At 48.4% G+C, this 24,753-nt stretch overlaps 1 protein-coding gene across 2 annotated transcripts in view; it reads right to left on the reverse strand.

The window, feature by feature from the left end:
* Nucleotides 1–3,247: 3,247 nt before the first annotated feature.
* Nucleotides 3,248–24,753, reverse strand: part of THBS4 (thrombospondin 4) — a 43,175-nt gene continuing 21,669 nt past the window's right edge. Inside the window, exons 7-22 of one of the 2 annotated variants that reach the window (XM_032404115.1) lie at nucleotides 24,356–24,558; nucleotides 22,742–22,879; nucleotides 20,383–20,451; nucleotides 18,484–18,636; nucleotides 15,477–15,581; nucleotides 14,815–14,922; nucleotides 14,413–14,572; nucleotides 12,388–12,506; nucleotides 11,463–11,515; nucleotides 8,787–8,980; nucleotides 7,636–7,814; nucleotides 6,963–7,011; nucleotides 6,669–6,865; nucleotides 5,876–6,048; nucleotides 3,991–4,130; nucleotides 3,248–3,459 (exon numbers count right to left, since the gene is read on the reverse strand). In XM_032404115.1, coding sequence (XP_032260006.1) covers nucleotides 3,398–3,459; nucleotides 3,991–4,130; nucleotides 5,876–6,048; nucleotides 6,669–6,865; nucleotides 6,963–7,011; nucleotides 7,636–7,814; nucleotides 8,787–8,980; nucleotides 11,463–11,515; nucleotides 12,388–12,506; nucleotides 14,413–14,572; nucleotides 14,815–14,922; nucleotides 15,477–15,581; nucleotides 18,484–18,636; nucleotides 20,383–20,451; nucleotides 22,742–22,879; nucleotides 24,356–24,558 — 2,102 coding nt within the window. In that variant the 3' untranslated portion in view covers nucleotides 3,248–3,397. Of the gene's footprint in view, nucleotides 3,460–3,990; nucleotides 4,131–5,627; nucleotides 6,049–6,668; nucleotides 6,866–6,962; nucleotides 7,012–7,635; nucleotides 7,815–8,786; nucleotides 8,981–11,462; nucleotides 11,516–12,387; nucleotides 12,507–14,412; nucleotides 14,573–14,814; nucleotides 14,923–15,476; nucleotides 15,582–18,483; nucleotides 18,637–20,382; nucleotides 20,452–22,741; nucleotides 22,880–24,355; nucleotides 24,559–24,753 lie in introns of those variants that run through there. The other variant, XM_032404113.1, reaches the window with a different exon arrangement.

Here is a 24,753-nt window from a genome sequence, read left to right on the forward strand (position 1 = left end):
CCTTTCTCAGGGCTGAACAACATTCCATCATGTATATTTACCGCATCTTTTTTATCCTTTCATCCATTGATGGGCATTCAGGTTGTTTCCATATCTTGGCCATTGTGAATAATGCTGCGATAAACATGGAGGTGCAAGTATCAGGTTGAACTCCTGTTTTCCTTTCCTTTGGGTATATGCCCAGAAGTGGAATTGCTGGATGGTGTGGTAGATCTATTTTTAATTTTTTGAGGAAACTCGATATTGGTTTTCATAGTGATTGGACCAATTTGCTTTCTCACCAACAGTGTTTTACACTGTTCCCTTTTCACGAGATCCTCACCAGCCCTTGTTGTTTCTTGTCTTGATGACAGCCATTCTAACAGGTGTGAGGTGATAGCTCCTTATGGCTTTGATTTGCATTTCCCTGATGCTTGGTGATGTTGCCTATCTTTCCATGTGTCTATTGGCCATTTTGATGTCCTCTTTGGAAAAATGTCTATTTAGTTCTGTCCATTTTAAAATCAGATTTTTTGTTATTGAGTAGTATGATTCTTTATATATATTGAATATTAACCCCTTATCTTATGGATGGTTTGCAAAATTTTTCTCTCATTCTGTAGGTTGTCTTTTCATTTAGTTTCTTTTTCTGTGCAGAAGTTTTTGAGATTGATGTAGTTCCATTGCTGACTTTTGCTTTTGCAGTTTGTGCTCTTGGCATCATATTAAAAAAAAATCATCACCGGGGCCCCTGGGTGGCTCAGTTGTTAAGCGTCTGCCTTTGGCTCAGGGTCCTGGGATCAAGCCCCGCATTGGGCTCCCTGCTCAGCGGGGAGCCTGCTTCTCCCTCTCCTACTCCCCCTGCTTGTGTTCCCTCTCTCGCTGTGTCTCTGTCAAATAAATAAAATCTTAAAAAAAAATCATCGCCAAGACCAATGTCAAAAAGCTTTTTCTGTACATTTTTTTCTGGTACTTCTCCATTTTTTTAAAGATTGATTTATTTTAGAGTGAGAGCGTGTGTGGGGGGGAGAGGGGCAGAAGGAGAGGGGAAGCAGACTCCTTGCTGAGCTCAGAGCCTGTCGTGGGGCTTGATTTCAAGACCCTGAGATCATGACCTGAGCTGAAATCAAGAGTTGGCCCCTTGACCAACTGAGGCACCCAGGTGCCCCACTACTTCTCCATTTAAACAAGAAGTTTTCTGAAAGTTTCAGGCTTTCTATACCAGTTCCCAAGATATTGAGGAGGGATGACTAGAAGTAAGACAAGATAGTGTACCCCCCCAGTTGTGTGTTGGTAAATGTTTGACAATCAGCTCTCTGGTGCCCTGCTTTGTGGTGTTTGCCAATTTCTGTGCTGTAAATATTTCCACCATGGCTAATCTCAAACTATCAACAGCTTGACAACTGGCTCAAAAAATTCCTCAAAACTTAATGGCTGGCTGTCATGAGCTGGTAAGCGCTGGCTTCAGCACATCACTGGATCTATTTGCTCTCTGTATGTAATGATTTTTGTCTTCCCAACAATGTAATAAGCTCCCTAAGGGATGCAATTAGATTCTTGATCTCCAGTAGGTTGATGGTACTATCATGGTTATAGACACAAAAGTACCGATTAAGGAGACTTTCCTGTGGATATACTGCTTTCTCAGAGCAAGGACACAGCTAATAGCAGGGAGACTTGGGGGTAGGGAGGGCACAGGAAGGCTGGCTCCTCTTTCCACCAGCCTCAGGAAGGCAGTGAAAGAACATGGGAGCCACAGGATGGTTTCGATAAGGAAACCAGGCTCACTGAAAGTCAGATCAAGATACTGTAAGAATTCATCTCAGATTCACATCCAGATCTGACCAACACATCTTCCCCTTAGAGATTAGTGTATTTCCTGTCCAGGATCTGGTATGTACTTCGATGATGAGAATGAAATCTCTCAAGAAGTGGATCTGTGGTTTTCATCACAGACTGGCTAGGAAAGTGCCAAAGACTCAGTAAAAGGGCATTAAAATGACTATAAAGGTCTCACCTAACTGTACTGTTGATAAAGTGAGTGGAAGAGCTCCTAGAGTCCCTAAGGGCTCAGGAAATAATAACCTTTCCCTGAGATACAAAAAGTGAGGAAAAAGGGTAAGATCGAAAGAGGATAATCCCTAACCACGTGAACTTGTCTTTCCGAGGTTTTTTGGAATTGGGAAAGATTTATAGATGTAGAACCACAGATTGGAACAAACCCATGACTGCGACATGGCACAGAAATCCTTGGAGGGCAGCTCCTGGAGCAGAATCCCCCTGGGAGACTGAACGGTGTCAGCAGAGGGAACAGGTGGTAGACAGGCCTGAGTTCTGTCCACTCATTGAAAACCTTGATGTAGGAGATCCAACGTTCTGCATTACGAGGCAACATCTGTCTCTAGGCTTTACATGTGTAGGTAGATATCTCGAAATCCTCCATATCTCATACTGGTCATGCATATGCCTTTGTATTTTCTGCCTCCTGACATCATGCTCAAATTGTGGTGACTGTGTCTATCCTTCATTTAGGATTTAAGAGACCTCCAGGAATTTGAAACAGAATTCTTGGGGAATTTATAAAAAACTTGCCAGGATCTTTGCCTTACAAATGGAGTGGTGAAAAGGCTAGTGTAGAGATGAGGCGCATCTCCGCCCTGCACTGATGTGATGTCATGGATACCATCATAGTTGAAGCGTATGTTGTGAGGAGCTGTTTGAGTTGTAGGGCTTATAGGATCCATCCACACTACTGTCCGTGTTACTTAAGAGGCAGCCAGCCCGCAAACACGTACTGGATATTTACTGTAGCCAGGTACAATGCTGGGCATGGGGGAGACGAGGATAGTAAGACAGGGTCCTTTAGCTCAATAAGCTTACATTCCACTAGGGGGAGCCAAATCTATTAAATAAGCGTAACAAGACGCTGAAGGTGCAGGTGTGGACGGTGTGTGGTGTGGGAGCGGGGGGTCAGAAAGGATTGGACAAATTTGCTCCAGGACTGGTCAGGAAAAGTCATGTTTTTGAGGCTCCTTTGCCAGAAGAGGAAGACTGCTGATGGCACTGTTAGACTTTTCTGTGAAGCTAAGCTGGAGTGACCAAAGAGACTCTGGCCTGAGCCTTCTGCCTCACGCACTTGCTCAATCTCACTGACTGACCCCATCTGAGCAAAAAGGATCTCCCTGCAAGATCAACATGCATCCCTCAGAGACCAGCACACACACCATCAAAGCCTGAGCCACACGTAAGCAATGTCTGAGTAACGTGCTTTTTAGAAATTATCTCTTCTTTATTGCCCCATTCATATAAAAAGTTTGATATATCTGGACTGGTAAAAGAAAGCCACAGTGTATATGAAAATAGTTGTAGGAAGTTAAAAAATATGTTTGGAAAAGCAATTACGGATTGCTTCCTTGGTTTAATTCTCCAGGCGATCGAAATTCTGGGTTTGAAACTCTTGGAAGTCCTCTGGGATGGTGTCTGCAAACAAAAACAGGCATGAGGGGGTTAGGAAGGCTGTTTCCCCTGGAATTCTGGTCCGGCTTGTGCTGTGCAAGCGTCCTGTAGGGGTCACTGTCAGCCCAAGCAACAGGCCCCAGAAGGCTCCACAGCCATTTTCTACCTCAGGCTGCTTTGCAAATTGTTGGCGTGAAGCCCAGGAGTGCTCATTCACAGGCCTAAAGGAAATTAGCAGGCAGAGTGGATTTTGAGTGTGATTATGTTTGAGCCATAAGAAAATAAAGGCTGCCCGTAAATTAAATATGAATTTCTCACTGAACCCCCAAATCCTCAGCCAAGCAGTTAAGTTCTATGGGTCTCAATTTCCTCATCTATCAAATAGGGGGGAAGAAAGATCTATAATTTACTTCAGTTACGCAGAGACGGTTACATTTTAATGAATATGGGGCTTGAGCTTTGGGCTTCTGGGAGGAAAATGTGCTATAAAAATAAGGTGGTATTATTTGATTAATTCTAGTAATAATATTGTATAGTAACAAGAAGGTCTGTTACCATTGCAGCGATACTTGAGGTTGGACCAAATGATGTTTTCTTGGGAGAAGCAGAACACGCCAAGCCGGCCTCCACGCATGGTGGTGTCTATGGTGACCCCGGAGTCAGCCACCAACTCGGAGCCTTCATAAAACCGCACTCTGTAGACAACACAGCCCAAGCTGGTCACCATGAAACTCAACCCAAGGTCAAGGTCAGACCCACTTCTTTGCGGTTTCATGATCCATTTTTCACAGGCCTGGACTGTGCTCTAGCTGTTGCCCCTTCCCTACTAGATTGGGAGCTCCATGCGGTCAGGGACTGTATGTTCATGCCCTCCCATATTCTCTCTCTCCAAAGGCCCAACATGATGGGCACAGAGTCCAACTCGGTGGGTACCTGCTGAGGAGTTAAAGAGAAAGCACAGTATGACCCAAGACCAAGACACTTGGTGACCTCACTGTCCTCTGGGTTACCTTGTCTAGACATCATGCTTAAAAACCACTGCTTTTCCTTCAGTCTGAATGATAGACTCTGGTGGAATCTCAGAGTAGTGCTCCCTAAAGCAGGGTTTTAGAAATTTGTGGGGACATTTCTGGCTGTTTCTCTGGCATTTTATGACAGAAGCCAGGGATACTGAATGGCTTACAAGGCCCTGGAGAGAACAAGAAAAACTTGTCTTGCACCCTATATGCTTTTGGAGTGTTCCTCCAGACACTTGCATAGGTGAAGAGCCCAATTATAATTATCTGGACCTAGAACCGAACTTCCTTTTACTTGTCTACATCAGGTATTTTTTTGCACTGTTTTAATATATACTGAATTTTCCAGGGTAAACTGAGAAATTACGGAGCACTTTGTTTTGCTTAAAAAGAGCTGTTCTCCCTTTTAGACATTAAGTCACAGGCAGAACAATCTGCATTAGAAGGTCACTGCTTCTATTTCATGTTGTGGTGTCTAAGCATTTGCGTGATTTTGTTATAAATTATTTTTCTATTATAGGTGTTAGGGATCAGATTGTATTTTCTGTGATTTCATTTTGGGACAGAAAAGGAGGCATTAGGCTTCGCAGGACTGAGAATGTGATCGTCTTACTGTGCGACAACAGTACATTGGACTTAATGTCTCACAGAAGAACAAAATGTGAATTAGCCGTCAGGACTTTTTTTCCGGGAGGCTGCCTTCCTGCCCTGGTCAGGAGATAGCGATTGGTACTCCTTCCTCAGTGCATTACGTAAGCCGGCGTCAGTGTTGATCTGCGAGTTTGAGGACCGACGAAGTACGTGGTCTCAATTTCAAGGATTCAGCCGAAGCCATCCATTGTGCTGAGAATACTTTTTAGTATTTGTTTTTTTAATAGTCCTAGAGGGAAAGGAGGCAGATTGTATGGGCTCACGTGAAGATCAGTTCCTGCCGCGTGTGGGAAGACCTGGCAGCCCAGAGCCCAAGAGCTCTAGGCCCTGCCTTCGTAGCGTTTCTAGTCCAGCAGGGAAGAGACTGTGAGGGACTCACCACAATAAGCCGCCATCCAGGGCAGGTGTGGATGGGAGGCTGAGCCACATCTCCCCTCCCACTGGTCAGCATGGCAGAAAGGGGATCCCCAGTTGAGCCCCTCCGTCCTCCAATGCTGAGACCACTCCTCCCCACCCCGCCCCCATCTAGAAGGTCCCTCTACCCCCAGCTTGGCCCTAATGTCCAGGTGGTTAGTCTGAGCTTGGAGAAGGAGAAGTGGGTGTCTCCTTCCCACTGCTTTACTGTGGGCCATAGCCTTGCGTCTCGGAAGTCCCGACATGCCCTTGGAGGCCATCCTGGGTCAGGACTGCTCGGGACAGCAAAGGCCTTGTCATGCAGAATGCGGGTGGGCTTTGCTTCAGGTGCAGGGTGAGGAGATAGGTCCTCCACGTACCTGATGTAGCCCACCTGGGGCCTGTGCTGCAGGAACCAGCGGTAGGATACCTTGTCCTTCCAGCCCACGTTCCTCGAGTCCTTCCACAGCAGCCGGACCTGGTCACTGGTGTCCCCGGTGTGCCACAGGGAGTTGCGGAGATGCTCCCCGGGTCCGGTCTTAGACTTAACGGCCTGGAAAGGCCATAGGCAAGGTTTTAGAACAGAATACACAGCCCACCTTTCCTGCTTCCTGGATCCCTGGGGTGGTGACTTCATGGTTACAATCTGGCTGCCTTGGATTTAGATAACCCATAAATGCCCTTTCTACTGAGGTGACCCTTAATCCTTGAGTCCTCAGCACTGGCCGATACCCCATTAACCCATTCCCTGTTTTTCCAGCTGTAAATCCAGTGCTCCCCACATCTGTCCCGTGAGTGCTCCGAAGTCTGCCTTTTCTCTCAGCAGGAGGGACAGAGGCAGCATCTCGGCCCTCCTAGCCAGAGCTGGCCCCAGCTCGGGAACAGATGAGCCAGTTTCCGGCATAGTGCACCTGCTGACGTGCCCCCAGAGCTCCCCCAACTGGTGATCCCCACTGGGGCTGATATTCTCCCGGTCAGTCACCCAGAGGTTAGGATGTGGCTTGTACATAGGAATGAAGGCAAGGCCCTGGGTGGGCTCTGGCATTCCCTGCCCTGAACTCTAGCACAAACACCTCAACTTCATAGATGAACTAAATGCCCTATGGGAGAACAGGACTTAAAAGGAGGGTAAAGGGTGCAGAGGGGAGATGTGTGACTGAGAACTGTGGCTACCTTCAGCTGGATGCCGGGCTCGGCGACAGCCCGGAACGGCGTGGCTTGCCAGTACGTCTGCTCTGTCTGCTTCCACATGACCACGTAGAAGCTGGAGCTGTCTTGGTAACCGAAGATGAAGCCGGCATAGTCGTCGTCTGTCTGGGTGTTCACGTGGAAGGTCCCTTCAAAGTCAACTCCGTTAAACGCCGTGTACCCTGGAGGGATCAGAAGCGGATCAGAGAAGTGGACCAGCCACGTGAGTAGCTGCAAAGACTGGATTCTAGCCACATGGTGTGGAGGCCCTGGACCTACCCACTGCCAGGCCGGGATCGCTGTTCATGGTCTGCACAATTTCCATGCCCTGCAGAGAAAGTTGAAGGAGTTAAGGGCCATCGTAGAGGGTGGAGAAGCCCGAGGAGGCCCAGAGCCTCCGGCGCACTGGGGAGTGGTCAGCGTGTTCTGACCTCCACACAAAGACTGCATTATCTGAGCAACTGCTCTACGCTATTATGTGCTCCAGGAAAGCATAGACTTGTGAGGGAAAAAAAAAGCGGAATAGAAATAATTTTGCTAGAACTGTAATGAAGGGTTTGTTGAATCAGCTTAATTTTGAGAGAACGTACACTTCTAATGAATGTGACTTGCTGGGTAAAAAATCCAAGCCCCTCTGTGCCTGCCGTCTGGAGTTTCCCAACAGGGAGGATGTGAGGTAGAGAGCAGGAGCATGGCTCTAGGGCCAGACTGCCTGGGTTCTCATCCCAGTGTTCCCAGGCACTCCCTGTGGTGCTCCCATGAGCCAACATTTCAGATGGATGCGGCTCCGTGTCATGTGTAAACCGGGGCTAGTGGCAGTGCTTTGTCATAGGGCCACTGTGAGGAGTCCGTGCGGTGCGGGACGGTGCACCCCCTCACGGTTACCTGCTCCTCCCAGCAGGGCCTGTGCTGAGAGGCAGAGCTGAGCCGCTGCCAACCACGGGGCACACACCTGATTCAGGACCACCCAGTTGGGATCAATCTGGGCGTCCCCTTCAGGGTCCAGGACCACAGTCTGGTAGGCTCTGAAGTCGGTCAGGGTGACCTCCGCATTCTCCGGGCAGACGTCGATCCGATCGATGACCTGGTCCTGGTCAAAGTCTGTCTCGCAGATGTCTCCCACGCCGTCGCCTGAGTGGGGTGCGGGAGGACGAGAGGAGCTGGCTACTGCCCACGTGCACCACGGCTCCTTGCCAGAGACAGGGCTGGGCAAGGAGCCGAAGGGAGCCCATGCTCCACCTCCGGGGTGACGGTTTGCAAGTCATGTGGGCAGAGGAGCCCAGAATTAGCCATGGCTGAGGTGGCCCCAGGCCCCACCCTTCCATCTTCATGGTGAGCTGGTAAGCCCCACTGTATGTGACCAAAAGAATTTCCTGGGGACAGAGTGGAAGGCAACTGTTCAAAACTGCTCTTATAAGAAACCCTGCATGTTCTCTGAGGACACGGGGGTTCACCAACTGGTGGATCTTAAGGCTGACCTTACATAAGCACATGTCTGTAGCACTTTCTGTAGAACGTATGAAAAACGGAAACTATTGTCGCTGGAGTGTCTCTAAGACCATAATTTCTGCTGATCCTGAGGCTGAATCTGGCTCGTGGTATGTTTTGTGCAGCTGACATGGTATTAACATACTTGAATTAAACACTGCAGAGCCGTGGATGGACATGCCTCACTAACTCGCCATGTCCTCACTACTCTGTCTCATTTCTGGCTTGGTGCGTGCTTTTTCTTATCGGCCTGGCCCTCGCAGCCCTCCGAGTTTGTGAGCCCATCTAAGCCATTTGCTGCTGTGCCCTTCTCTCTGTCCTGCTCCTTTTCTGTGACTCCTGGTAGAAAGGAGCAAGCAAGATGGTGGAGCAGCTGCCCAAGCCCTTTGAGCAGGAGCATCCGGCTGCCTCCCTGTCCCATGTGACCTCATCCCAGAGCTCCTCAGAAGCTGCAAAGCAGCCCCTCTCTGAAGAGTTAGAGAACGGTGTCCACCGGCTATCTACTGTCCACATAAGCCGTCACTGCTCAGAGAAGCCCTGGGAGAGATGTGCCGCCGTGTGCCCAGCCAAAGGGAGCCTGGGGGTCCCATGCAGCCCTGGGCTGAGCCCACTTACTGTTGCTATCCTCCTGGGCTGGGTTGGGGACCAGCCGACAGTTGTCCGGTCCAGGGGGCACCAGGTCCGGGATGCCATCATTGTCATCATCATCATCACACTCGTCACCAATCCCATCCTTGTCAGTGTCCAGCTGGGCGCTGTTAATGACAGTGGGGCAGTTGTCGGTGCTGTCCTGGTGCCCGTCTCCATCACTGTGGGAGAAAGAAGAGGAGAAGCACTGGTGAGCAGAGAACAGGGCTAAGAAACAGAGTGGGGGTTTGGGAGCTTGTCTTTTGTCAAACCCATATGTCTTCAGACAAGGCTGCCCTCTGGGCCTCAGAGACCATTCTCCTACTTCCTCATCTTGTTGAAACAAGCAGATCATATCCTACTGAAGAAGATGAAGGCTGATTTCTGATTTTGTGACCAGATGCTCCTATCAGTCCCTGGGGACTATGATCAGTCCCCCTCCCTGCCCAACCCAGAAAATGTACAAGGGGAACAAAGGTTGAAGGGCAGTGAGCCAGGCTGCTCAGTGTGAATCCTGGCTCAGCCGCTTACCAGCATGTGACCCCTCTTTGGCTCACCGTCCTCATCTGTAAAATGGGCATAACAGAGCCTACCTCATAGGGTTGTTACAAAGATTAAATGCTTACGTGATGAGAATTTTGCATATTACATTTGAATATATGATAAAGCATTTCTACGTGCTGGCTCCTGGGAAGCCCTACCATGTCTTCTATTCCTCTTCCCATTCCCTGGCCAGCAGACCCAAGAAGGATCAGATGTGAATGCCACAGGGAGAATGGCAGAGAGAAGAGGGCCGCCCCTTCCTGAGAGGGGAGCATGGAGTCTGGGCTCACTCTTGCTCTCAAGCACTTCTCAGAACGCTCATTCTCTCCCCACGTGACAATTCATTTTTTCCAGGCCTAATGGCCACCCAAGGATGAGACTGCCCTGTCCCCAGAGGTTCCCCTGAGTTGATGGAGGCCTCCCACGGCTGCTCTGAATCAGAACGGATGCTCCTTTCACCTCACTCCTCCCATGGCCTGTCCCAGGCAAGGGTAGGACAGGGGAGGGAAGTTAGAGACCAGTCCATGCCCTTCAGACCAGATGGGTCCCAGAGAAAATGAGGCCCACCTGGACAAGCAGAAGATGACACGGCTCAAAGAGTGGAATGCCTGTGCCTATAGCAGGGCTGTTTTTTAAATCATACAAATGAGCTATTTCCATTAGCAGCCATTCTATAGCCTTGAACATTTTTTATGCAAAAACAAGCAGTTCCTGTCCTCCTCCCCAAGGTTCAAGCTTGTGGGAATTAAAATGGAGCAGAATGAGTCATTTATTTTAGGCAAATATCTAGAGGCTGACTGGGTAGGATATTTTAGAGATTCTCTGGATGGCAGTCTGTGCAAGAGGACCTGCAACAGGGAACATTCTTGATGTCCACCACTTAGGGGGGCTACAGGGTACCGGTCCCACCTTGCACGCAGAAATGGTGACCCCCTATGGCAGACTCTGTTGCTGACCTGCTTCTCCTCATGTGTGGTAACAGTAACGCAGCCGTGGTTTGCTGCTGGTCACCTGAGGGCCGGCCTTCCGGTGGGAGCTTTACCTACTTTCTCATTCATTTTTACCCGAAGCTGCAAGGGACAATTCATTCTCTCTACTTTGCAGAGGAAGAAATTGAGAGCGCAATTGAAAAGTCCATTTAAGTTCACTTGGCTCACGTGGACTCGGCCTCGAGGACACTGAGCACAAGGACCGAGATGGGGCTTTCTAGGAGCTGTCCTTGCACAGGGTTTGGCTCAAGAACCACTGTCTGTAGGGCGCCCTCGGAGAGGAGGTCAGGGAGGGAAGACCTGTTGCTTCCTGCTCTGCCCTCCCGAGTCCGTTCCCTCTCGCAGCCCGTCCCGCCGCCTCTCTAAGCCTTCCCGCTGCAGATGAAAGGGGACAGAGCCTTGGACTGCAGGCGCCTCCAGGGCAGAGGTGCACTTGTCTATGTTCTTGGTGACGTTCCAACAGCATCTGATCCAGCCCCGTATCTTAATACAGGACTACCTCCACGTGGGGCTGGGAGGGTTGACAAAACTCATTTGCCCAGAACACTACCACCAAGTAACGAACACGGAATGAACAAATTCTAAAGACAATGAAATCACAGTGACCCCTCAGCAAACTGACAGCTTTCTATCTTGGGATCGTGGTGAAGCTTTCCTGAGCCGAAAGAGTATAATAGTAAGAGAGCTAAACCTATTGAATGCTTCTATGTAAGGGAAACCGTAACATGCACTCTTTGTCAATTAACTCAATCCTCACAACAGACCTATGAGCTACATGCCACTGTCATCCCCATTTTTCCGGTGAGACTTCTGGGGCACAGAGACCAGTGACTTGCTTAAGGTTAGCTAGTTTGTAAGTGAAGGGGCTGGGATGTGTATCTAGCTGTGTCATCCAGACTCCAGCTCTGAGGCATGATGCTCTACTGCTTCTCCTATCATTCAGCCTCACTTGATGGAGTGCCTCGTGGCCCCTCCTGACACTGTCACCCGGCTGCTGTCCCCCCAGTAGCTCAATCTCTCTCAATCTATTCAGAGACATCCCAAAGCAAGGTAGCAGCAGAAAGCTCTGAAGGCTAAAATTGTCTCCAAATTCTTCATCTGGCCCTAATGCAGCTGGGAAAATGTGCCCTACCTGTCCTGATTGGTGTCACAGGAGTCCCCAACCAGATCGTTATCCACATCAGACTGCAAAGAGAACAGAACATGTTATTATTTATCCCTGGGCCTTCATGCACAGAATGTTCTGGAGAAGGCAGACCTGGCCCATCATCACTGCATCTCAAGAATTATTTCTCTGGAATTGGGTTGGTGCAGAACTGCAAAAGGACAACACCATATTGGTGTAGGCACAATGCTGAATTGTCAAAAAAGCCTTCCAAAATATCAAGCCACATGGCTGGGCTGCCTACACACCAGATGAGCTGATTGGAGAGGGCGCCGGGGCAGGATGGTGGCAGGTGGAGACGTGGAACTCTGGCACGGGTCGGAGGGGAGCCAGCCAAAGGCCTGGGGACAAAGCAAACTGATTTTGCTTTGCTTCTGCATGTTGGAATTGAGCCAGAATGGGAGTGAATCACGGAGGGCAGCAATGACGCCCCTCTCTCAGGGCTTTAAAAATACATGACACATCCCATCCAATTATCCAGACAGGAAGGAGGAGTGAGAAGGGAAACAACATGTCGCTGACTGAACCGCATCTGAGGCGCCCATACACAGGCTGTGTAGGGGTTTGGGGACTAAAAGGACACAAGGCTCCCAATGGTTAGCTGCCATGTTGCATGCTCCTCTCAGCAAAAACAACTGGTTTTGGTCACTAAACTCCTGCTCCTCACCTCACGGGCGGTCTGCAGCCTGTGAGATCTGCCCAGAAGCCCTCAGCATCCCCGTAGCAGTCTTCCTAGAACCTCCAGGCCTGAAGTATGCAGTCCCACCGCCTCTGCTCCAGGAGGCACATGGCAACAGCGAGGAGCTGAGCCGGTGTCTTTAAGCACTTGTCATAAAGACTTTTTGCACAGGGGAGCTCAGCCTAGAGTCTGAATACCCCGAATGCTACTCACCTGATTAGGGTTGCTGACATCAGGACAACTGTCACAGGCATCCCCCACACCATCCCCATCCCTGTCCTGTTGGTTACGATTGGGAACTTTTGGGCAGTTGTCCAGAATGTTCTTTATTCCTACAAGAAAGGAAAGCTTCCCTGAGTCAGGTGAACATCGCAGAGAGGTTTAGAACACAGACTTCCAGGTGCTAAGAGATCAGGCCTGTACCCAGGCACATGGGGAGTGACTTGTGCCTGGGCCATCGTCCCAGGGCCACTACCTTTCTCCGCAGTTATCTGCAAGTAACACCAAAGGATGGATTGATTCTGGGAGACTTAAAATGAATGGTCACCTGAGGCCTTTATCCATGGAGTTTTAAGTTGTCCAAGACGTCAAGGGCTATCACTGCAACCAGATGAGGAGGTCATGAGGGCGAGGTGGGCTGACCCTGGAGAGGGACCTTGTGGGGGTGTGAAAAAAGACTGGGACCTGAAGGCAGGGGCGGTGGCGTGCTGGAGCCAGGCCTACCGTGCCCCCTCTTCTCAGCTTTGTCTCATCATGTCCTCTCGCACCAGCAGCTGGTAGTCAGTCATGGAGGGAGTGGTATTTCTGTCATGGAAACTGGCAAATGCTACAACTTGGGGCTTTTTTGTTTTGTTGAGCTAGTTTGCCAGCATACCCCTGGATCTGGCCATCAGTCAGGCTTGCAGAAGATGAGGTCATGTTTTAGGAAAGTGTAGGTATTCTGGAGTGGGGTGTGTGTGTGTGGTGTGTGTGTATGGGGGTGTGTGTGTGTGTGTGTGGTGTGTGGTGTGTGGTGTGTGGTGTGTGGTGTGTGTGTGTGTGGTGTGTGGGATGTGTGTGTGTGTGTGTGTGTGTGGTGTGTGTGGGATGTGTGTGTGTGGTGTGTGTGGGTGTGTGTGTGTGTGTGTTGGCTGGTTGGGTGGAGGGGAGGGGGTACCTTTCTGGAAAGATTTTCCTTCAAGGCCCTTGTGATGTGAAATGTTTTTCAGAAACTACCAGATCCAGTCTATACTTTGATGATAGTCATCTATGTGTTATGGAAGCGATATAGAAACAAATGTCCTTCGGGGCGCCCGGGGGGCTCAGTCGTAAAGCGGCTGACTCTTGATTTCGGCTCAGGTCATGATTTCAGGGTCTTGAGATCAAGCCGTGTGTGGAGCTCAGCAGGGAGTCTCCTTGAGATTCTCTCTCTCTCTCTCCCTCCCCCCCTCCCCATCCCCTGCACTCTCTCATTCTCTCAAATAAATAAATCTTAAAAAAAAAAAAAAAAAAAAACCCCAACCGTGTCCTTCTTCACGTCCCGAGAGGCTCCAGCGCTCAAGCTGTGCTCCCGGGGTGCCATTCCCACAGCCCACACCGAAGGCCCCTTCTGTGGAGCCAGGAGCCGGGTCATGCAGCTTCCCTGCCTCCACCTTCCTCCCAGAATAGGCAGGACATGGACCCGTCTCCCAGGAGATGCCCGATTGTCTGCAGGAGGAGCCAGACCCAGCTGTAGCCTGCGACCCTGCTCAAGGCCCCCTCATTCCACTCTCCACTTCGAGGACTCGCAGGCATGGAAAGGACGCTGGTGGGGGTGGTGGGGAAAGAGACACTTTCTTTGGGGAGACAGAGGCCCTACAAAGACACAGCCCTGACAAGACACTGCTTGAAGTAATTCCTACAAAATTTCTGGCCATGATGTAGAGTTCCAGAAACACCCAGGATTATTAAATAGGGGAGTGGGTTATGGAGTCTCCTTCCACAGAAACAGGGGGGCCCCTGGGTGGCTCAGTGGGCTAAGTATCTGACATCCGGCTCTGTGCTGGAAGTGGAGCCTGCTTAAGATTCTCTCTCTCCCTCCGCCTGTCCTCATCTCTCCCTCTCTGAAAAAGAAGAAACAGGTGGGCCAGACACAGGCCTCGGGGAAACACTCGGTGTGGGAGGCCTTCCGAGCCAACAATTCTATTTCTGCTCCTAATAGACAACAAGGGCAAAAGGACAAATGAGTCCCAAATAAAAGACAAAGCAAGACAAGCCCACCATCTCCATCCATGTCGTCATCACAGGCATCTCCTTTTCCATCCCTATCAGTGTCTTTCTGGTCATTATTCAGGACATTCCGGCAGTTATCACAGGCGTCCCCAAAGATATCTTTGTCACTGTTCCTTTGGTCCACGTTGTGAGTCAGGACACAGTTATCCTAAAGGATCGGAAGACCAAACATTTACTCAGACTATCCTGAAGCCCTCCTAGGTCGCTGGTCCCGTGCTGGATGCCGGCCAGCCTCCGCCCCCATGGGCATGCGCAGTCAGCGCTCGGGCTAAAAAGTCGCAATGCCACGGGATCACCGGCATGGAAATGAACACTTGGGATGACTCATATAAATAGGTGACTTCCCAGGCTTTCTTCCACTATCCCGGGCCCTCCTGATGGAGCAAGTACCTGCTCGTTGAGGATCCCGTCTCCATCAGCATCCTCGTCACAAGCATCCCCAATGCCGTCTCTGTCTGCATCTTCCTGGCCAGAGTTGGGCACATACTTGCAGTTATCCTAGGGAGAAGAAACAGGGCTCAGAGAAACATCTACATCTGACTCTTTTTCAACTTCATTGATGCATAATTGACAAAACTGTAACATATGTGAAGCATACGGTGTGATTATTTAACATACATTTATATTGTTAGAGGATTCCCACCGTTAACACGTCCAGCTCCTCACATATCCACCTTTTTTTTTTCTGAGAACATTTAAGTTCTGCCCTTTCAGTGAATTTCAATTAGACAGTACTATCAACAAAAGTCACATGTTATACATGAGATCCTCAGACCTTATTCATCTGATCCCTGAAAGTCTCTACCCTTTTATCAACTTCTCCCTATTTCCCCCACCCTCATCTACCTCAGTCTTACGTCAGAAAGGATTTCCAACCTCAAGACTGACAGCAGCTGCCTGACTTCATTGTGGATGGCTGTTTCGCGAAGTGTGAGATGTAGCTACTTGAAAAATGCCATTTTCAATGGAACCCATAGAATCTCTCCCCCAGAGAAGATAGGGCTCCGGAAAGCCACGGTAGGTGTAGTTTTTCTCCCGTGTGCCCTCTTTACCTTCTTGCAGTTCCTGGCGGAGCACGGCAGTTCTTCATCAGGGTAACTGTCAATGTCCACGTCCTTCCCGCAGATGTAGCCATCACCAGCCCACCCGATGCCGCACTGTGAAGGCAAAGCCCAGCACACGCTTGAGGAGCTGAGCCTGGGGGTGGGGGTGGGGGGGAGGGCTGACAGGGCCTCTGCTCTGAACCTGTAAATCCTTGCTCTCCTGTGCGCATCCCCAGAGGGAGGGCCCAGAGCAACACAGCGTTGTTGGGTAGGATTCTAAAACTATTATTTTTTTGAATAGTCTAATGAATCAAAAGGTACAAAGAGACATAGAGTGAAAACTCCTTCCCATTCCTGTTCCCTTAGCTCAGGCCATCCATTCTTCTGTATACTCTAAGAGATAACACTATGCACAGACAAGCAAATATACATTCTTTTTCTTCTTTTTTCTTTTGACACAACTGAGAGCACATATATCCACTGTTCTGCACTTTATTTAACAAAATTAGTATCATACCTTGGAGCTCTTTCCATATCACTCCACGTAGATTCATGCCATTCTTTTTAATGGTCACAGATGCATCATACATAAAGTGGTGTGCGTATGCCTCCATGAATTCAACCAGTCTCCTACTGGTGCGTGGCTGGTTTTTAAAACTTTTTTTTCTATTGCAAACAATGCTACAACAAGGAATTCTAGTACATTTGTCCTTCTGCTCCTGTACTGGTTTCTCAGTGTGGAATTCCTGGTTCAAAAGGTCTTTGTAATTTGGAGTTACTGTTGAAATGTTCTCCATGCGATCGTCTAATTTCCTCTCCCAGCAGACACAAACGTGTGTGGCTTTTATGGTACTTTCCTTATCATTCTTGAACTACAGTCCTAGCTCTGAATTTAACAGTCTTGTAGACCAGTTCCCACCAAAAAAATAACCTTCCAAGGTGCTTTACCTCTATTCGTGCTCTTCTAACAGAAAAAGACTCCCCCAGGTGCAGCGTTGGGTCCACATGTTCTCTTTGTCTCTGGAAAAGTCTACCCAAGTATCCTGCCACCACCAGCCACTGACTTCACGGCAAGAATAATAGGCAGTAACAGTTAACCTGTATCAGACCGTATAACCATTGTCTCCAATCCGTCAATGATGCTGCAAGGTCACTATTACCCCACTGTACCAGAGACAACTAGGCTCTTGAGCAAGGATCACTGGCAAACCAGAGAGAAAAGAAATGATTCCCTACGTGGTGCCCTGGGCATGAGGTGGGACCTGGGAGCCCAGGACCAGGATAGGCACCTGCAGGGGAGGGGGGGGGCAGGCAGAACAGCAGGAACACAGAGGAAGAGGACTGGGAAAGAGGACGGAACCAGAAATGCAGGGAGGGGGCAGGGAGTCTGAGGAACAGAAGCAGGGCCAAGGGAAAAGAAACTTTCCATGAATAAACGTTAAATTTCCTGGCCTTGCTAATCAAAATAAGGTGATTGAAGACCAGTGACTTCCTAAGCAGCAGCCTGCCTGTTCTCAATCATCCAGGCTCTCCTTCTGCCACCAGAGATTTAGAAGGCAGGAGGCCAAAGACGCCCCTCCCCTAAGGGCCCCTATTTCCGCTCAATTGCTTCGGCGGGCCTTCAGAAGGCCTGGAAAGCTCAGCCGTGGGGTATGGTCCTTGACTCATTTTAATGAAGAAAAAATTTCCTCTAGGAACAAATACATTTTTAATGAGCCATTTTCTGGCAGATTAAATTATTTCAGTAGTCACACCAAGTATATTAATCCTTTCCCATCTGTCGTTATGCCTTATTACAAATTCAAAAACATATTAAGAGCCCCATCACCCACCATCCCAGGGAAGTCATTAATTTGTTCACAGCAAATTAGGATTTACACATAGATTTGCCCTTGCCTCTCAATGGTAACAAACATGCCCAGGCAACAGGAATTAGGAAAGTTGTGGGGTTTTCCTGTCTGACCCAGCTTGCTCCTTCGTCAGGACCTTGTTATGGACTATCTGTGCTGCCAGAGAGAACGGATGCTATTATTACATTTCTTCCTTTCACTCCGTCCTGATTCGTGTCGTTTTCCCTATTTGAAAAGCGAAATGCTCACTATAGAAAGTTTTGCGAGCCTAACGTTGAAGAAGTCTAAGTTTGAGGTAGAAAGAAGGATCAAGTGATCACTGTGAACCTGCAAATCCCAGAATCGAAAGGGCCCCTGCCGAGGGCCTGGCTTAGTGGGAAGGAAGGAGAGGATGAGCAGCTGAGTGGCGGCTGCCTCAGCACCTAGAAGCCCTGAGGCCTCTGGAACCTGGGATTTGGGAGTGGATGGCAGGCCTGGGCCGCCTTCTTCACCTACGGCCCACCACACCCCCGCCTGGCATGAGGCCGGTGTCAGCCCAGGACCGTCCCGCTCTCTTGCCCTGCTGCCTCCTCCCCAGATCGGCTGCAGGGCTGGGAACTAGAGAGGAAGAAGAGTGCCCGTCCACTGAGCTGTTCCTGAATCCGGGTGTAGATGGACATGGAATAGTGCCGTGCGCCCCTTCCTGCTCACTGCGGGGAGACAGGGGCCCTCAGAGAGTGTCTGACAGCTTACCACTTCGCTGCCACCTGCTTCCTGCAGTATGAGGCCAGGTTCTGAGGACCGCTAGAAAGGACAGCGGCGTGCTCCTAAGTTACACAAGCAAATAGGGGGGTAGACGGAGGGAGGGAAGGAGGCTCCTTCCCTTCTTGCTGTTCACTTCTTGGCCCTTTGCAGAGGGTGCCCAGGGGCGCGGGGCTCCACTGCTGACATGCCCGAGGGTATGGTGTCGGACCTCCGGCAAGAGGAGAGAAAAGGCAGCTGATGTGAGATGGACTTGAGAGTGCTCTCCAGGAGCACAGCGAACCCTGTTACTATTGCCTTCTGTTTATCTCCACGGGAATGTTTTCATTTTTCTTTTGCTTCACTACTGGGAAGTAGAACCCGAGGAGGGGAGGTATTTAAAACGGAAGAGAAAAACGTGGTAAAGCAGGTGACAAACAACTCACCACACATGTCACATCCCCCTGCCTCTCCTCGATGCACTGCGCGTTCACACTGCAGGGATTCAGCTCAGGATTTCTGCAGCTTCTTTCGGTTTTGCATCCCCTTGTCTGATCACCCATGTACCCGGGTTTGCAGGGCCCACAGCGGTAAGAGCCCTGCAGGGAGCAAAGATCAGCCGGTGAGCCGGGGGCTCCGAACTGGGAGCAAAGCTACCGCGATCGTGTTTATTTTCACATGTACTCGATGATGCCGAGAGGATGTGACACTCGGGGCTGCCTCTCCGAGTACGTGTCCATCTTATAAGACTGTGGAGTACGGAGGAAGACACCCCCAGCCTGGAGGCTGCCGCGAGCCACGCAGACATGAGGGAAGAAGGCTGGAACGAACCCCTGTCACTGGCCTGTAGCTCCAGTGTGAGGACATGAGGGGAAAGGGCCGATGGTGCCGGTGAAGCCCTGGGAGGCAGAGTGAGAATTTATTCTGGGGACAAGGGAGGGGGTTTGAGTGAAAAGCCGGTAAGGGGAAGAAAAAGCTTTTTTTAACCGTTCTTTGGCTTTTTTACAATTGAGTGACAGAGAACAGGTGTACAGAGAAATGTCAACGGCCTTGCCCTGAGAATTCTCGATGAGCGAGGCAGCGATGGGGGCAGCCCAGCAAATGAGCTGTCAGCTCCACGGCAACGGCGCTGCGAGGGCCAGCCACAACTCTCTGGTTTTTTTTAAACAGCTTGACTGAGGTCAAATTCACATTTCATGACAGACAGCCGTGTAAAGCCTACAGTTCAATGATTCTGGTCACTAGCAACCTCCTACTTGCCACATCCTAAGGATGCTCTTCAGTGGTCTTTCTTGATCTATCAGCCTCACTGGACTGCTCCGTGGGGCCAGTTCTCGCCTCTTCTCTGCTCCTGCCCTTTTGCCTCTGCCCCTTCTTGAGGTTCTCTGGAGTTCCACTTTCTAGAAAGTTCCACTGTCTGGTTTCCTTCCCCCAGGGTGGCATTAGTGATTCCTGTTAGGTCGGTGTCTCCCAAATCTGTATCTGCTCACTACGGGAGACAGCCCTGGGGAGAAGCAAAAAAGCAACAATCCCCGCCCGCTCTGAGACAGCAGAGTGTGTGGATGAGAACACAGGCTCCGCAGCCAGATGGAAGCCTTAGGGGATGAGTGGTCTGGGCCCCATTACTTTTCTGCAGCCCACTGTCTTCAAATGATTTACAGTGCCTAGTGACAAAGTGATTGAGAGGATTCAGGTAAGTGCCTTGTTATTTATAAAATGTTTTTACATTCAAGACAACTAGGAACCTAGAGATGGAATAACTTTCCCAGGGACATCAAGTTGGAGGCCCCCATTCCATCATGGAATCAGTGGCTCTCTTGTGGACGGTTTAGTGGGCCACGCCTCTATGTTGCAATCAGTGGACAAGAACTTTCAGAAATAAAACTGCACTAAATATTTACATTTTAGACACCCCCGCCCCCACCAAGGGCTAAGCATTTTAATACAAATGACTTTTGAAAAGATTTCTAAAAATAATGAATACTCTTTGGGGATTGTGTCATCACCAATAAAATGCATATTCTGAACCACATAAACCCAGAAGCTCTTCACATTTTTAAAATACAAGAACAATGTTTTATTCCATACATATTTTTCTGAAAGCCCAACATGGCAACTTTGATTAAAGTCTGGCACTTATAAAATTTTTCTTATATAAAAATTACTTATAAAACTACTCTTACATGGAAAACTATTTTTCAACATAAACTTTTATCTTCATTTGCCAATCAAATATATTGTGCCCATCTGTTGTTCTATGTGTGTTTTGGGGTTATGATTCATAAACACACACTTGTTTTAATCGCTGGTCTGCTTGTATAACATCATCCATGAAAAGTACTTACCAAAGTGTTAATACAGATAGAATTGAGAACACAGGCTCCATTTCGACACTCATCAATGTCAGTGCAGATCTAGTGCAGAAAAGTTTAAAGAGATATTCTGTTTAAGCAGAAATGCAAATAAATTTTGCTTTGATAGCTTTGTGTGAAGGCATGGAATTTCAGGTTCAGTGCTAATAGGAACGTCACTTTAGCCACCTCCTTGTGTTTGGACCTGTCTGTACTTAACCTAATTTCAAGTGATAGCTGCAGACTTGGTATTTTGAGTTGTTCAGAAAACACAACTGGTATGGTTAATCTGTTCTACAAACTTTTTACTCAGGAAGATTCTTCTCTATCCTGCTTGGTACTCCATGTACTTCTGCCTGAGGATTCCTAGCTTGCTTCAATTCTGGAGAATTCTCAGCTTCCCTCTGCTCCTACTCTTTCAATTCTTTCTTTGGAACTACAATTAAGCACTTAGACTTTCTCGTTCATCTCTTCTTTTGACTCTTAACCTCTTGTTCATATTTTCCGTATCTTTACTTCTCTATGCTGCATTCTGGATGATTTCCTTAGATCCACCTTCCATTCTATACATTCTCTGATAGCTGTCTTGCCCAGCTATTGGGTTTTATGGGTTTTGGTTGGTTGGTTGGTTTTAAGTAGGCTCCGTGTCCAGTGTGGAGCCCAACACAGGCCTTGAACTCATGACGCTGAGACGAACACCTGAGCTGAGATCAAGAGTCAGATGCTTAACCAAGTGAAGCACCCAGATGCCCCCCCCCGCCAATCTATTGAGTTTTTAATGTCAATGATTACATTTTTCATTGAAGAAACTTGACTATTTTTCAGAGTTGCCTTTTTTTTTTTTCCACATTGCCCTATTTTTTAGTTATGGTATCTATTCCTTCCTTTTTCTCTTTATCCTTTTGAATTGTTTTATATGTATCATGTTTCCTCATGGTAGCTTCTTCATGTAAATCACCATTTTTATTTATGAACCTATCTTTAGTGGCTCTGTTTTCCCATGTTCCACTGGCACTGAGTTTCAGAGTTTCTTCACAAGTGGTATGGCTTTGATATTAGCCAGGACCCTGGGGATTTTACTGCTCCAGGGATAATTTTTCTGTTAATTTTCTGGCTTGTATTCCCCATTATATGTGTAACATAGATTTGAAGCTCATAACAGTATGTGGTACAAACCTGGAGCTTTGATTTGTTGTGGGCAATTTTCCTTTTTGTCAACCATGTCTCAGAGATGACATCCAGCTTCCTTGTCGCTTGTGGGGGCTAGTAGTTTTCTCATCTCCTTTTAATGGGTAGGGTAGCTCTTTGAGACCCGTGTCTTTCTGAAGGGGTGTTATGTCTTTCTCAAGGTCCGCATAGATGCTGAAACCCTGGATCCCCACTCCAAGGGCCTATACCCTGCTCCCACCCCCCATGAGCATGAATTTGTTAAGCTGTAGCAAGTGGCTTCCTTCTACTTCCATTCAGTCTACCATATTGTTGGAAATCTTACTAGCTCACATAAAGCATTCATTCTGTCTATTTTCCTTGGTTTAGTCTTGGAGATTTTGTCTTTAGAAGAGAGGAAGAAAAACTCTGGGTCATTACTCTAATGGCTTCATGTCACTCCTATGTGTCCAGCTTGCCCCCTTTTTCTAGTCTAAAAAAAATGATGCCCTCTAGAATCCTTTGATAGGCAGCTAGAAAATAATGAACTCCTGTCCTTCTTCAAACCTAATAATTTCCCTAAGGTAGTAAAATATATTTATAGACCAACCATTTTTAAGGGCTGAAAACATCAAAAAGAATTTCACAGCCAGTCAAATAATGGCCAGGATATAGTAGAATATTTTGAAACAAATGGAGACTGTCACAAAGTGCTCAAGTGCTTTATGGCAATTTATAGCTTATATAAGAAGAAGGGGGGTTTCCTCAGGGGATTATTTCTACTCTTGAAATCCTCTCATCTCTCAACTAGCTTCTTATCAGCAACAGTGACTCTATAAAAGTGACCTAATTTTTCAAAGCTTTTATTTGTTTCCCTGATTCTCAAGTTACTCTGTGGGACAAAATGTTCAATGGCTAACAGAAGAGACTTGAAATCACACCACATATTTAATATTACCCCACTCACTGTTTTCCTAGCGACACTCTCTTATCCTGATTTAACAGCTTCCCTCCTACTAGACATCATGAACATACACGCTCAGAAAGGAGTCGGAAAGTGTCCTCATTTGCCCACCGTGCACCGTGACATTCCACGTGGCACTTGGCAATTCAAAGAGAAAGAGGTGGGAAAAAAACCCAAAGTTTTTCTGTTTGTAATTCAGATTAAAAAAAAAAAATGAATAGAAAGACCATCACTTCAGCCCACCTGCTTGTTTGACTTGGCAAAACTGATGCCGACACCCTGTACCACGGGCCCGGTGAAGCCCACTGGGCAGGCCTCACATCGGAAGCCAGGAGCCAAGTTCACACAGCGCACGCCTGGGTAGCAGGGATGGTATTTGCACTGGGAAGGAAAAACAAACAAACAAACAAACCCCAAGGTCTTTAGCTACACAGGGAAAACACAAACTTTCATTCATCTATTCAGACATGCTTATTTACTTAACTATCCTAGACACACGCAGTATGGGGTTGCCTTTTAGTGGGCTTTGCTGTATCACAGAATAATGGCATGGCCAAGTGAAAAGGTCCTTCATGATCACCAGTCTACCTCCCCATGTCAATTCCCTGATATTCTACCTTGTAATGTAAAAATCACCATGAGGGGGGTGGGGGGATGGGTTAGCCTGGTGACAGGTATTAAAGAGGGCACGTACTACATGGAGCACTGGGTGTTATATGCAAACGATGAATCATGGAACACTACATCAAAAACTAATGATGTAATGTATGGTGATTAACATAAAAAAAAAAATAAAAACCACCATGAAAGGACAGTGCTCCTGGACCACTTGTCAGCTGGCTGTTAGATTAATCCAAACACACTGCCGAACCAACTTCTCAAATGAAGAGATCCAGAGAAGACAAAGCCAGGGTACTTGTGTTTTTGGTAAGATGTGGTCTATCAGGGTCTGTGCCTCCTTTCATGCCCTGTCAAGGCCACGGCTCTTCCAAAGCTCTTGGAGTCTAAGAGACTGGTTCTTTTTTTTTTTTTTTTTTTAACCACTTCAACTAATGTAAAAAACATGACCACTTCCTGCACTTTCAAAAGGAGGAAAATTCCAGCTCACAGACAGAAACCAGATGCCATTCTGTGAAACATGCACGATGATTCTGCAATTGAGGGATCACTACAGACCATCTTAATTGCTTACTACCCTCCCCTGGCCTGGTGGGAAGGGAAAGGCATATTTCTGATGGTAGCCTTGCTACCTACGTGAACACTGCTTTGGGACTGGACTACCGACTGGCTAACCGCGCCCTCGAGTCAGTCTCCTGCGGAGGCTTTGCAAGCCGGCCAAACAGCCTGTACGCGCTGTATGTGTCTCTCTGGCTCCATCCCTCAGCACTGTCAATTACTCACAACTTATAGGACCTCCTCAACAGGGCTTGTTGGTTTGAGAGTCCCCTCTGCATTTCTAATTTAGGAAGGCCGAAGAAATTAGTCGCAAGCCCTGAAATACACCCTAACACAGATCTTCCTCCTCCCACATATGTAGAAGTGTAGAAAAATCAAAACTGTAATGTTGACTGCATACGAGAAGTCATCAATGTTGGGGTACAAATGTCAGCACGGTAGCAACATGGCCCCGGGGAGCAGCTGGAGACATGGAGAGGAGATACGATGGACGCAGCCACAATGGCGTGTCATGCCTCCTTCGTCCCCCTGCTCACGGTCGCTTGTGGTCTCTAAGGGTTCATGAGGGTGTAGTTTTTATGTCACCTGGAGGACACCCCAAGTCATCCCTTAGTCATCCACCTCGCTGTAGGGTGTCCAAGATACTTAGGGAGCCTCTACCCCATCAAGGTGAACTTTTACCTCATCAATATCAGAACAGGTGATCCCATTTCCTGTGTAGCCGTCAGGGCAGGGCCCACATTGGAAGCCATCTCTGGTGTCCGTACACCGGACGCCGCGGAAACATGAGTTGGAATCACAACGGCGCACTGGGGGTGTCGGGGGGGCTGGGGGTGCTGGGGGCACCAATGTGTTTGGGGTTGGGGACTGAAAGCTGAGTGGACCTAGAGAAAAACAATAATCCACAGACTTACTGACCACCAGAAAAACAGAGCTGATACAAAATGAAATTTGGCTTCCCAACGAGCTCTCCCTTCCCTCCAACTCTGTGCCAAACATCCAGAAACCACAGTCAATGTAGCCGCACCCCAGGCCCTTCATCCATCCTCACATGCCCATACAACTCAGAACGAAGCTGG

Source organism: Phoca vitulina, unplaced genomic scaffold, assembly GCF_004348235.1.
Source record: "Phoca vitulina isolate PV1807 unplaced genomic scaffold, GSC_HSeal_1.0 scaffold6, whole genome shotgun sequence".
Classification (NCBI taxonomy): domain Eukaryota; kingdom Metazoa; phylum Chordata; class Mammalia; order Carnivora; family Phocidae; genus Phoca; species Phoca vitulina.